This window comes from Elephas maximus, chromosome 3 (genome assembly GCF_024166365.1).
Source record: "Elephas maximus indicus isolate mEleMax1 chromosome 3, mEleMax1 primary haplotype, whole genome shotgun sequence".
Taxonomy (NCBI): Eukaryota; Metazoa; Chordata; class Mammalia; order Proboscidea; family Elephantidae; genus Elephas; species Elephas maximus.
In genome coordinates, this window is record NC_064821.1 from 216563022 (window position 1) to 216577026 (window position 14005).

The 14005-nt window shown below is 43.1% G+C and overlaps 1 protein-coding gene across 7 annotated transcripts in view; it reads left to right on the top strand.

Moving 5' to 3' along the window:
* The window catches only part of GPR161 (G protein-coupled receptor 161), a 73466-nt gene that overhangs the window by 18295 nt on the left and 41166 nt on the right, over positions 1-14005 (top strand). For all 7 annotated transcript variants that reach the window (XR_007516898.1, XM_049881326.1, XM_049881327.1 and 4 more), the window contains one exon: positions 2733-3150. Coding sequence is in view for 6 of the 7 variants with exons in the window: in XM_049881326.1 (XP_049737283.1) it covers positions 2777-3150 (374 nt within the window). In the remaining variant the exon portion in view is untranslated. The remainder of the gene's footprint in view (positions 1-2732; positions 3151-14005) is intronic.

Here is a 14005-nt window from a genome sequence, read left to right on the forward strand (position 1 = left end):
AATACCTAGAAATGGCACTGCTGGGTCACAGGGTAAATGTGTCTGTGGTCTTGTTAGGGGTTTCTGAGCCCTCCAGAGGGTGCACGATTTTCCATTCCCATCTGGAGCGCAGGAGAGGGCCTGTTTCCCACGGCCTCACCCACAAGGCATGTTGCCACGCTTTTGGATTTCTGCTGGTCTGAAAGGAAAGAAATGGTATCTCATTGTAGTTTTAATGTGCATTTCTCTTATTTTGAGTGAAACTGGACATCTTTTCATATGTTTAATACCATTGGTATACCTTGTGAACTCTATGTTTATGTCTTTTACCCATTTTTCTATCTGGTTTTTCATCTTGATTTTTGGGGAATTTTTAAAATAAATTTGGATGATTAGCCCTTTATCTGTGATGTTGTTGTTGTTAGGTGCCATCGAGTCGGTTCCGACTCATAGCAACCCTATGCACAACAGAACAAAACACTGCCTGGTCCTGAGCCATCCTTACAATCGTTGTTACACTCAAGCTCATTGTTGCAGCCACTGTGTCAATCCACCTCCTTGAGGGTCTTCCTCTTTTCTGTTGACCCTGTACTCTGCCAAGCATGATGTCCTTCTCCAGGGACTGATCCCTCCTGACAACATGTCCAAAGTATGGAAGACACAGTCTCACCGTCCTTGCTTCTAAGAAGCATTCTGCTTGTACATCTTCTAAGACAGATTTGTTCGTTCTGTGATGTAAACTGTAAATATTTTCTCCCAATTTGTCTAATGACTCAAATTCCATTTTCCTAACCACCATGTTACACTATACTGATACTTGTTCAGTTAACGTAAGAATAATATGTTTATGTAGAAAGTTTATTTTGAGATACCAATTAATAGCTTACTTACATAAGAGTTAACAAAAACCAGAACTCACCAAATAAAGACAAAAATCAGAAATCACCCTACAAAGACACAGATACAGAAGGCATTCTGATAAAACATATTCATGGCACAAAGCTGGAGGAAACAATGTATTGTGTGACTGAATCAAAATTCAGAATATTTTAGCAGCCTGGAGATAATGAGCCAAAATTGCACAAAATAAAATTTAGCAGAAATAATGTTTTATACTTAAGCTTAGGAACATAATTCCATAAGCTCAAGACTGGGACTGGGGCCTTCAGACAGGTGGGGTTCCAGTTGGCCACCCCCTTACGTAAGCCTCACAGTGCCCAGTGGAAGACGATTACCCGGGCTGTGCAGGGAACGGCCCCTTTGTGTTGGATACCTACTAGACCACATCTAGAGTGGTGTGTTAAGTTTTGGGGACCACAAATCAAGAGAGTCATAGACATCTTGGAATGAATCCAGAGCAGGAAGGCCAAGTTAGTGAAGGGTCTGGAAACCATATAATGAAGAATGATAGGGAGATCTAGTCTGGAGAAGGGAAAACAGGTACCTTTCTGAAGTATTTGGGAGCTGTCATTTGGAAGATGGATTAGAATTGTTTGGTGCGGCTTGAGTGAGCAGGCCTGGGATTGGTATAGGCTGTAGCAGGCAATCTCTCCAGAAGGGAAACTTTCAGATGGCATTGAAGACTGCTGGCAAAGGGGAGGGCTGCCTTACTCTGTAGCCTCCTGTTGCCAGAAGTGTTTGGACGGAGATGCCAGGTCACCAGGAGGGTGCGGGGAAGGTTTTGATGCCACGTGTAGGCAGTTTAAGCACCAGGGTACTTGTCATCTGGCTCATGGGAAGCAGTCTTTCTTTCTGGTGTCCTCTGTTTGTGGGAAACCAGAGCAGTTGATCTGTGGGATTTTTTGGGCTGACTAAAGTTGACTCAAATTTTTGGAGAAACATTAAATCTGTAGGATTTAATGTTAAAATATGTCATTCTTGAATTTTAGCCAAAAGAGAATTTTAGCCAGGCTCTGGAACAGTTTTTTGAGAGCTGGAATTGCACCTTGTAGAGAATGGTAACTGTGGGCCAGGTCCTTCACCTGTGGCTCCACTTACCCATTGATGGTGAGTGCTTGGAGCCTTGTCCTCCCTCACCATGTCTGACGAGGGCAGTTAACAATGTCTCAGTATGAATTGTAGTTGATTAAACCCTGTTCAGGGAACTGAGAATAGCTCCTACGATAATCTGAGAGTCAGACTTTCTCATGTACCTGAATCCCCTGGGGCTGGGATTAAAATGCAGATTCCGATTCTGTGAGCCAGGGGTGGGGCCTAAGATTCTGCACTTCTGAGAAGCTCCCAGGTGATGCTGATGCTGCTGTCTCAGGGACCACACTGCGTAGCAAAGGCCTAGGAGTGGTAGTCCACAGAGTCCCCCAGGGACCATCTGTAACAGAATCGTCTGCCTCACTCAACTTGGCTATTTAAAACGTGGATTCTGAGGCTGCTTCTCTAGTCTCTGGAATCAGAATCTCTACTGGCAGAGCCTAACAGTAGACTTGGAACTGGCACTCCGGGTAATTCTTCAGCACGGTAAAGGTTTGGAACTACTGGCCTCAGGAAAAGGGGTAGGGTGGTTTAGATGGGAGGAAGAGATTTTTGCTCACAGGGGTGCTGTGAATCGTGCCTAGAGCTGGTTGCAGAAAATAGTCCACTGTATGAAGCCTGGGTGAGAAGACTGGCTGAGTGTTGCTGGCCTAGGTGGATGACCTGGGGCGCGCTAACAAACCCCTATCGGCCTCGGCGTCCTCTTGGGGAAAGTGGAGATGGAAGGATCTGATGACTGTCCTGGTCTTGCCTTGTTTCCCCAGTTGTCCAGCATGTTCTGCCAACCCCACGCAGAAGCGCACTGACCATGAGCCTGAACTCCTCCCTCGGCCACAGGAAGGAGCTGAGCAACCTGACTGTGCTGAAGGGTGGTGAAGGGGACGTCCTTGTCACCGAGTTCATCGCCATCATTGTCATCACCGTTTTCGTCTGCCTGGGCAACCTAGTTATTGTGGTCACCTTGTACAAGAAGTCCTACCTCCTCACCCTCAGCAACAAGTTCGTCTTCAGCCTGACCCTGTCTAATTTCCTGCTGTCTGTGTTGGTGCTGCCTTTCGTAGTGACAAGCTCCATTCGGAGGGAATGGATCTTTGGTGTGGTCTGGTGCAACTTCTCGGCCCTACTCTACCTGCTGATCAGCTCGGCCAGCATGCTCACCCTTGGGGTCATTGCTGTCGACCGGTAAGTGTGCCTTAGAGCATCAGAGAGCTCAGGAATGTGTGCAAAGGGTGGAACCTGAGAAAGCATCTAGTCCAGTGATCTCAACTGTCTTAGATCCTTGGGATGGTGTCGGGGGGCCTCTGCTGTGGGGGAGAATGAGGAAGTGGAGTTCTGCCTCTTCTGGCCCTTCAATCAGAGCACCTCGATTCTATCTGATCTGCGAAGTCCCTGGGTATTGCAAACAGTTGCACCAAAAGGTTGGCAACTCAGGTCCACCCAAAGACGCCTCACAAGAAAGCCCCGGAGATCTTCTTGTGAACGCTCAGCTGGTGAAGTTCGGTGGAGCACAGGTCTGTGTGACGTGCCTGGGGGCCAGGAGTCGGAGCCGACTCCGCGGCAGCTGGCGGTGGTGGTGTTGCCACTAGTTTTATTTTTTAAAAAGGTTCCATTGCTCACAAAAAGTTCTAGAAACCTCTGATTCTCACTTTACAAATGAACAGAAGAAACAGAAGCTGAGAAAGGCCCGATGTCCAGGTCTTCTGACCCTGCAGCTCTATCTTTCCTAACGTGCTGCCCGGTCTCGGCCCAAGCTGGATGGGTAGAGCCTAGCTAGGAAATACCCTCCCTCCTCCGCAGGAAAGGGGCCTTGAAGACGCAGGTCAGCTCAGAACTGGAGGAGGAGCTGGGAGAAGGAAGGCAGCCCGGGGAAAAAGACAGCGGCACCTGGGAGAACTTGTGTGCTTTTAGAAGCCTGGGTGTGGCTGGCTCAGTCAGGAGTGGCCCTGCTGGTGACCTCCTACTCCCGGGAGGTCCTCTCAGACCCTGCACTGCGCTGTCAGGGGCAGTTCTGTGCATCTCGCGGGCTCGGGCTGTGAGTTTCTGACCCTTAGAATCATTTATGAGATTCCTGCTGATGGTCACTTGATGCATCACAGGCAAGGTTGGACTTCACGAGGGCAGGAAGGGTAGACCCAAGTTCTATCATGAATATAGTAGCGGAGTCAGGGACAACACAGAGGGGGCCAAGGAGGATGGTGTCACTGGCTAAGAAGCCCCAGGCTCCCTTGAGTCTATCAGGTTTTGCAGCCAACGAGGGTAGGCTGGTGGTCCACCTAGAGCCCACACCTCCTCATCCATAAAGCCCCGGCCACGGCCAGAGTCCTGTTGGCTCCGCGGCTATGTGGTGAACGTAGAATGACACCATCAGTCAAAATTCATCAGTAATCTTCCCCAAATATCTTTTTTCCCAGTAAGTAAACAAATACAGAAAATAAGAATAAAACAAGAAAATAGCATAATCCCACCAATCAGTGGCAAACAGTATTTATGTTTTGAGTATATTTGTCTACAGTATTTTTTTTTTAATTAACTTTTTATTTTTGGTGAAAGTATACACAACAGAGCATACACCCATTCAACAATTCTTACAAGTACAGCTCATGGGCAGTGATAACGTCCCATCCTGTCACCATTCTCCCTGCACAGCTCATCAACAGTGGTTACTTCCTATCCTATCACCATTCTCCCTATACAGCTCATCCACAGTGGTGACTTCACATCCTGTCACCATTCTCCCTACACATCTCATCCACAGTGGTCACTTCCCATCCTGTCACCATTCTCCCTACGCAGCTCATCAACAGTGGTCACTTCCCGTCCTGTCACCATTCTCCCTACGCAGCTCATCAACAGTGGTTACTTCCCGTCCTGTCACCATTCTCCCTACGCAGCTCATCAACAGTGGTTACTTCCTATCCTGTCACCATTCTCCCTACACAGCTCATCAACAGTGGTCATTCACATCCTGTCACCATTCTCCCTACACAGCTCATCAAGAGTGGTCACTTCCCATCCTGTCACCATTCTCCCTACACATCTCATCAACAGTGGTCACTTCCCATCCTGTCACCATTTGCCCTACACAGCTCACCAAGAGTGGTCACTTCCCATCCTGTCACCATTCTCCCTACACATCTCATCAAGAGTGGTCACTTCCCATCCTGTCACCATTCTCCCTACACAGCTCAGCAACAGTGGTCACTTCACACCCTGTCACCATTTTCCCTACACAGCTCAACAGTGGTCACTTCCCATCCTGTCACCATTCTCCCTACACAGCTCAGCAACAGTGGTCACTTCCCATCCTGTCACCATTCTCCCTACACAGCTCAGCAACAGTGGTCACTTCCCATCATGTCACCATTCTCCTTATACAGCTCATCAACAGTGGTGACTTCACATCCTGTCACCATTCTCCTTGTACAGCTTATCAACAGTGGTGACTTCACATCCTGTCACCATTCCCCCATCTCTGCCCTTGTTGTTTCACCACTGTTAGCTTAGTCTCTGCCCCCTTAAAGTTCTCATCTGTGTTTTAGAGTTTCTGTTGTCCATTTAATCTCATATAGATAATTCTTTTAAAGAATGTGATGCTCAAGGCAACATTCTTTATTAAATGAGCTAAATTGTTTGGTTAAAGATGACTTCATAGGATAGTTTCAGTTCTAGGCTTAAAAGTTGTTTCCAAGTGATAGACTTAAGGGTTCCTTCAGCCTCAATGTATCCAGTAAGTCTGGTTTTCAATGAAAATTTGAATTTCTGTTCCACGTTTTTCCTCCTTTTGATCAAGATCGATCTATTGAGTCCTTGTTCAAAACATTCAGTATTCGTAGCTGAGTACCATACCTTTCTTCTGGCCTCTTGGTAAAGTAGGTAGTAGTTCATGGAGGCTTCCAGTGTTTTTTAGTTTGCATATAGTAAAAATTTTTAAGTAGGTTTATGGCACGTGTAAGGAGCCCTGGCTGTGCACTGGTTAAGTGCCTGGCTGCTAACTGAAAGCTCAGTGGTGTGAGCCCACCAGTGCTCCATGGGAGGAGGATATGGCAGTCAGCTTCCATAAAGATGACAGCCTTGGAAACCCTGGGGAGCAGTTCTACTCTGTTCTGTAGGATTGCTACGAGTCAGAATTGACTTGACGACAATGGTTTTATGGCACATATGGTTTTGTCACCTGCTTTTTTCAGTTAATAAGTGATCATGAGTACTTTGTCTCATCTGCAAATATTCTTCAAGAACATGATTTTTAATGGCTATGTAGCATTCCATCCTGTGGATGTATTTAAGCACTACGGCTGCTAACCAAAAGGTTGGCAGTTTGAATCCACCAGGTGTTCCTTGGAAACTCTATGGGGCAGTTCTACTGTGTCCTATAGGGTCACTATGAGTCGAAATCAACTAGAAGGCAACAGGTTTTTTTTTTTAATTGGATATTTAAGTAGTTTCAAATAGCCTGCTAGTATAAATAGCACTTTGAGGAACATTTATGTTTGTGGAATTGCTGTATTTTCGGTAGAGTAATCTCACTTTCAAGGGTCTTGATACATGAAAGGCAAATTGCCTTTTGGAACATTGTACAGATTTTTACCCCAACAGCTTTTTCTCAGCATCCTAACAAAAATGATAAAAAAAAAAAAAAAATGTAGCAAGTTTGTTAGCAGTAGGAAGGAATGAGATCTCATTGTTGTTCTAATTTGTGCTTTTAAAACATCTTTTAATTTTTTTTTCTTTTTTTTGGTTGTACTTTAGATGAAGGTTTACAGAACAAACTAGTTTCTCAGTTAGTACACACATTGTTCTAATATGTTAGTTAACAACCCACGACATGTCAATGTTCTCCCGTCTCAACCCTGGGTTCCCTATCACCAGCTTTCCTGTTCCCGCCTGCCTTCCAGTTTCTGCCGCAAGGCTGGCGTGCCGCTTGAGTCTTGTTTTGTTCCATGGGTCTGTTCAATCTTTGGCTGAAGGGCGAACGTCAGGGGTAGCCACATTACTGAGCTGAAAGGGTGTCTGGGGGCCATACTCTCAGGGTTTCTCCAGTCTCTGTCAGGCCAGCAAGTCTGGTTTTTCTTTTTGAGTTAGAATTTTGTTCTACATTTTTCTCCAGCTCTGTCCGGGACCCTCTACTGTGATCCCTGTCAGAGCAGCCAGTGGTGGTAGCCGGGCACCATCTTGTTGTACTAAACTCAGTCTGGTGGAGGCCGTGGTAGATGTGGTTTTTTAGTCCTTTGGACTAATCTTTCCCTTGTATGTTTAGTTTTCTTCATTCTTCCTTGCTCCCAAAGGGGTGAGACCACTGGAGTATCGTAGATGGCCGCTCATACACTTTTAAGACCCCAAACACTACTCACCAAAGTAGAATGTAGAACATTTTCTTTATAAACTAAAAAAAATTTTTAATTTTTAAAGACCAATTGCTGGGTCCTGGGCCATGTGGCACATGGAGTGTGGGTAAAGGCAGCAGGAGCAGGCATGGAGACTGGCCCTTCATTGCTTCATACAGTGCTCTCTGTAGACTGACACTCAGTAAATAGTTCCAGCTGTCTGCAGTGGTGGCTCTAGGAGGCTATAAATTGCTTGTTTGGATCTGGGGTCTAGATAAGCCAGAGTAAGATTTTTCACCAGCAAGCACGATAAATCCTCTAATCATGCTGTTAGAGTGCATCAGCTTGGTGGTGGTGGTGGGGGGCTGCCTCTTGCAAAGCCTTATTCCTTCACACTGGGAAATTTGTTGAATATCTGCTCTATGCAAGGCCCTGTGCTAAACACTAGGGTTGGCACGATAGGAGCGTAAACAGGACAGAGACCCTGCCACCAAGTGATTACAGCCCAGTGGTAGAGGCTGATGTGAGCACTGACGGTGAAACAAAGCATCAGTGACAACGTAGACAGCCTCACCAGTCACCGCTCCAGGGAAAAGGTGACATTTGAGCTAGGTCCTAAACAGTGAGTAGGACCGTACAGGGATATAAGAGGTAGAAAATGCCCTTCTGGCTGAAGGAGCAGCCTTCATTCTTTCACTTGGAAAACAGTCATTGAGCACCTAATGCGTGCCTGGCACTGTGACTGGCGCTGGGAACACAAAGCTGAATAAGGTGAATAAACGTGCTGAGAAGTTCACGGTGTGGAGGAGGTAGACGTGTGATCAGGTGGTTTTAGGATCAGATGGTATATACATGATGCCAGCATGTATAAGTTTCTGTGGGAACATAGAGGAGGGAACAAAACAGAATGTGGTGAAAATGCATGAGGTATGTGCTAAAGGGCTCAGTGTTTCACACAGCAGAAGCTCAGGGGAAATGACTGGACGCGAGGAGGCGGTACATATGGACAGCTTGGCACCAAATCCATCCACTGGAGTTTCAGTCCAGGGCCCATCAGGCCCCTTAACTGTGCCTCAGTGTCAACCAGAAACAAAGACCGCCTTACTGTGGTGCCAAGTTATTAGGGTCTGATAATCTTTGGAAAAAAGAGCCTTGGTGGTGCAATGGTTAAGCATTGGTTGCTAACCAAAAGGCCGGTGGTTTGAACCCACCAGTGACCTGGCGATCAGTTCCCGAAAAGATTTCAACGTAGGAAACCCTATAGGGCAGCTCTACTCTGTCCTATAGGGTCACTATATTCGGAATTGACTCTATGGCACACAATACAACATCATTTTTGGAAAATTGTTTATTTTTACCCACAAGCAAAATATGGTGAATTCACAGTGCTTTGGACAGATCTTTAAAATATATAAAATCAAAAAACCCATTGCTGTTGAGTTAATTCTGACTCATAGCGACCTTATAGGACAGAGTAGAACTGCCCCATAGGGTTTCTAAGGCTGTAGTCTTCATGGAAAGACTGCCACATCTTTCTTCCACAGAATGGCTGGTAAGTTTGAACTGCTGACTTTTTGGTAAGCAGTCAAGCATTTAACCACTGTGCCAGCCAACCTCCTTTTAAAATATACAGACTGCTATAAAATTTGGTGTCTTAACGTGTTTTAATGGCAGATGCAATTTAGTTTTGGTTATTGGCCATTTGTGTGGGTTAAATCACTAATTGACTGGCCCAGCTAATTTGGTCATGTCCATATAAATGGTCTTCACTTGACCAGGTATTTATATAGTCCTTCCTTTACTTCTTAATTTTAGGGAATTAATTTTATTTGATGGTAGTAATTTTGTAGGGTACATATTCTGCTGTCTAAGATACAATGTGTGTGTATGTGTGTGTTGTGTGTGTGAGAGAGAAGTAAAAGTTAAATGAAGGAGAGAGAAGAATAACAGAGACAAAATGGGGGTGGAGGAAAGAGGTGGGAACATTATTAAGAAATTAGAAGTGGAGAAAAACAAAGACAGCGGTCATCATCTTAACTAACATAGGTCATGTATCAGGCATAAGATAAACTCATGCTGTTGACATCAACATGTATCTCAGCTAATCCTCACCACAACCCTATGAGCCCTCATTTTGCAGATGAGCAAAGTGAAGTTTTGAGACCTTAAATGAACTTGCCCAAGGTCACATGGCTGGTAAGTAACTCCTTCAATTCTAAGGTAGACAAAGTGGTGCTCTTAACCATTACATAGTACCACAGAACCAGTGCTGCCAATCAAGTGCAATATCCAGTTAGCTTAGCTTTGGATGTGTCAACAACGGCACTGTTGACATTTGGGCTGGATAATTATTTGTGGTGGGGGGCCGTCTGAGCATATTATAGGAAGTTTAGCAGCATCCCTCGTCTTTACTCACAAGATGCCAGCAGGAGCCCCTCATTTGTGATAATAAAAAATGTTTCCAGACACTGTCAAACATCCCCTGGGGGGCAGAATTGCCCCCAATTGAGAAACCTAGCTAAAGAAATTAAATTGTTGGGCAGATAAGTCATAGAATCTATCTTATATCCTCATGAAGGGAGAGCAAAAGGAGAATATAAAAAGAATAGCTAGGGTGGAGCAAGATGGCAAAGTGGGTGAACTCTCCCATTTACTCCCCCAGCACCTAAGTCACCAAACAACTAATTAAAACAAGTACAGACTGAGATCTCAGAACTCTGGATGGCAGCTGAGGCGTTGGCAAGTTGCAGTGAGCCCAGAAGTGGGGGAGGGGAGGAGTGGGGATGGCATAGAAGCTGGGAGACCCCACCTGCTAATATCAGGAATGCTTGCTCATCACAGCCATTTTGGTATGGCTGGATAATACCCCAAACAAGGAACACAGAAAAGGAGCTAATCTGAGGAAGCTGTAGGCTGGTTTTTTTAATGTGGCACAAATTGGCTGTAGGAGTTCATGGGCTGTGCAGTTGGGAGGAGTGAAGGAAGACCATGGTACTGCAAAAGAGTGCCGTTGAGTCTCGTTGAGGCTCGAGATGGATAGGCACTAGGGAGGAGCTGCAAGGGCAGCAGGGTGAGGAGAATACTTCAGTCTGATGGGATGACACAGAGGGAAACGGCCCACAGCAGGTCACCATGGGATAGCTTGTGCAGGGGTGCCCATGAGCAAAAGACATGGAGAGTCCCCCACCTTCACCACAGGAAAGTCAAGCCCCACCACTTATATCAGTGTCTGTGACCAGCTAAACCTTCCATCCCATGAATGCATATTGAATTCCGGAAATCAAGCACCCAGAACTCCTGAATCAGCACTGAAAAAAACTTAAGGGAGAGAGTGCACTCTAGTAGTTCTACCAAGCCTCCTGCTGCTGGGTTGATTCTTACTCATAGTGACACTGTGGGGCTGAGTGGAGCTGTCCTGTGGGACGGTCTTTGTGGAAGCAGGCTGCTGCATCTATTTCCCACAGAGTGGTTGGCTGGTGCAGGTCCTGGCCTTTTGGTTGGCAGCTGGGAACTTGGCTGCTGTGTCACCAGGATGCCCAATCAGAAAATTTTCTCACAAAAACCAGAATAAAAAATTTAAAGTAAAAAAAAAAAAAAAAAAAAAAACAGCCCAAATTCAACAAAAAATAGTAAAACATACAAATTACAAGAGAGGAAGGACCAATCAAAAGCAAAACACAAAGAAGAGGAAATTTCTCCTATGAGTCCAGACTAATGCAAAGGATTGATAATTTTCAGACTATGATGCTAAATATGTCTAAAGAAAGCAAAAAAACACATAGAAAAACTAGTGGAGATTGGGAAACAATGGAGGAACAAAATGAGAGACTCACCAAGAAAATTGAAAACATCAAAAACAAAACCAACCAAACAAAAAACAAAGAGAACTACTGAAATTTGGAATAAAGCAACTGAATCGGAAAAAAGCAATAGAAACACTCAACAATAGAGTTGAACAGACAGAAGATAGAATAAGTGAACTAGAAGACAAAATAACTGAACTTATCAAGTCTCCAGAGAAACAAGAGAAAAGAACAAAAGCAAACAAATCTAAAAGGATATGTGGGATTCAGTTAAGAAATCTAACATTAGAATTATTGGAATCCGAGAACACCATGACAACAATAAAGACACAGAAGCAATTTTCCAAGAAATAATCAGAATTTTCCAGACCTGAACAGAGAATGAAGCTTGCAAATAAATACAGGAAGCTTCATGAACCCCAATCAGAAAAGACACAAAAAGAGCAACTCTGCATCATATCCTAATAAAATTCTTGAAAACCAAATACAGGGGGGAATTCTGAAAGCAGCAAGAGAAAAACACACTATAACATACCAGAGGTCTTTCATAAGAAACAGTGTGGATTTCTCCCCAGAAACCCTAGAGGCCAGAAGACAATGGACTGACACATATAAAATATTGAGTGAAAACAATTGCCAACCAAGAATTCTTTACCCAGCAAAGTTGTCATTCAAAAATCAGGGGAAAATCAAGACGTTCCCAAACAAACAGAAGCTCTGGGAATTTGCTACTACCAAACCAGCTTTGCAAGTATTACTTAAGGGAGTACTCCAAATGGAAAGGGAAGAGCATTAAGGAAATACTTATATCTATAGGTGGGAGCGGGGCGAGGAGAGAGAGGGAGATCTCCAAAAAACACAACAACACTGCAGTAATAAGGACTGACTATATGATATTTTAGGGAATAAACTCAATGATTAAATCCCACAAACAATACATCAAGTTTGTAAGAAATAAGCACAAAGTAAACTTATCAAATATGAGTTGTATATCGATGTTAATGGGGACACTCCAATGGAAATGGGGAAGGGAGCACTATATCCAGAATAAATTTATTATGTTAAGGTTGTATGTCAGCTGTTGTACATTCTTGCAACTGTAAGTCATGTAGTGGAATATGTGTGGTCAAAACCCAGTGGAATATACGTGGTAACTACTAAGAAATCACTAAGGAAAAAACATTCAGAAGAAAAGAAGGAAGAAAGAAAAAAGGCCCATCACAAGAAAGCAGCTATACAGAAACAAAGACAGAAAAATCAGAATTAAAAACAAAGAATATTTGAAACACTGAAAAAACAAATAGCAAAATGAGTGAGGTAGATAATTCATTTTCAGTAATAACTTTAAATATATATGGTCTATATGCCACACGCAAAAGGCAAAGAGTGGCAGAATGGGAAAAAAAAAAAGGTGATCCACCCTTTTGCTGTCTACAAGAAACACACTTTAGACATAAGGACACAAACAGACTGAAAATAAAAAGATGGAGAAAAATATTCCATGCAAACAGTAAACAAAAAAGGAGCAGGAGTGGCCATCCTGATAATAGATAAACTTTAAATCAAAATCCACTACAAGCAATAAAGAAGGACATAACTTAACAATAAAAGGGTCAATCCAGCAAGAAGACGTAACAGTTATACATCTATGTGTACCTAATAGCTGTGCACCAAAACACATGAAACAAATACTGACTAATATGAAAGAAATAGACAACTCTACAATAATAGTAGGGGACTTCAACACACCACTTTGAATTATAGACAGAACATCTGAAAAGAAGATCACCAAGGACATGCAGAACTTAAATAAGACCATAAGCCAGTTGGACCTCACAGATGTATATGGAACACTCCACCCAGCATCAGAACAATACTCATTCTTCTCTAGCTCACGTGGATCGTTTTCCAAAATAGACCATATGCTAAGGACACAAAACAAGTCACAACAAATTTAAAAAGGTTGAAATCATACAAAGCACCTTCTCTGACTATAGCAGTATGAAGCTAGAAATCAACAACAGGAAGAATAAGGAAAAAGAAAACATGGAAACTAATACACTACTAAAAAAAACTTTGGGTCATAGAAGAAATCAAAAGTGAACTTAAAAAATTCCTAAAATCAAATAAAAACGAAAACACAACATACTAAAACCTTGGGGACACAGCAAAAGCAGTACTCAGGGAAATTCATGGCAATAAAAGCCTGTATTAAAAAAGAAGATCCAAAATCATTAACTTAAATAGAAAAGGAAGAGCAAAAGAAGCCAAAAGCTACCAGAAAAAAAGGAAATTATAAAGATCAAAGCACAAATAAATGAAATAGAAAATAAAAAGACAGTAGAAAGAATCATCAAAACCAGAAGTTGGTTCTTTGAAAGGATCAATAAAATAGAGAAATAACTGGCTAAATTGATAAAAGAAAAAAACCAGAAGAGGCAAATAACAAAATTAAGAAATAAAATTGGTGACATTACAATCCAACAGAGATAAGAAGATCATAACTGATTACTATGAAAAATTGTACTCCAACAAATTTGAAAACTTAGATGAAATAGAGAAATTCCTAGAAACACACTACCTACCCAAACTAAAACAAACAGAAGTAGAAAATTTAAACAGACTCATTGCAAAAGAAGATACTGGAGATGTCATTAAAAAAAAAAAAAAAAAAATCTGGCAACAACAACAAAAGCCCAGGACCAGGTGGCTGCACTGGAGAATTCTACTAAACATTCAGAGAAGAATTGATACCAATCCTATTTAATCTCTTCAGAAACTTGGAGGAGGAAGGAACACTACCAAACTCTTTCTGTGAGGCCAGCATAACCCTGATACCTAAACCAGGTAAAGACATCACACACAAAAAAGAAAATTACAGACCAGTGTCCCTTATGAACATAGATGCAAAAA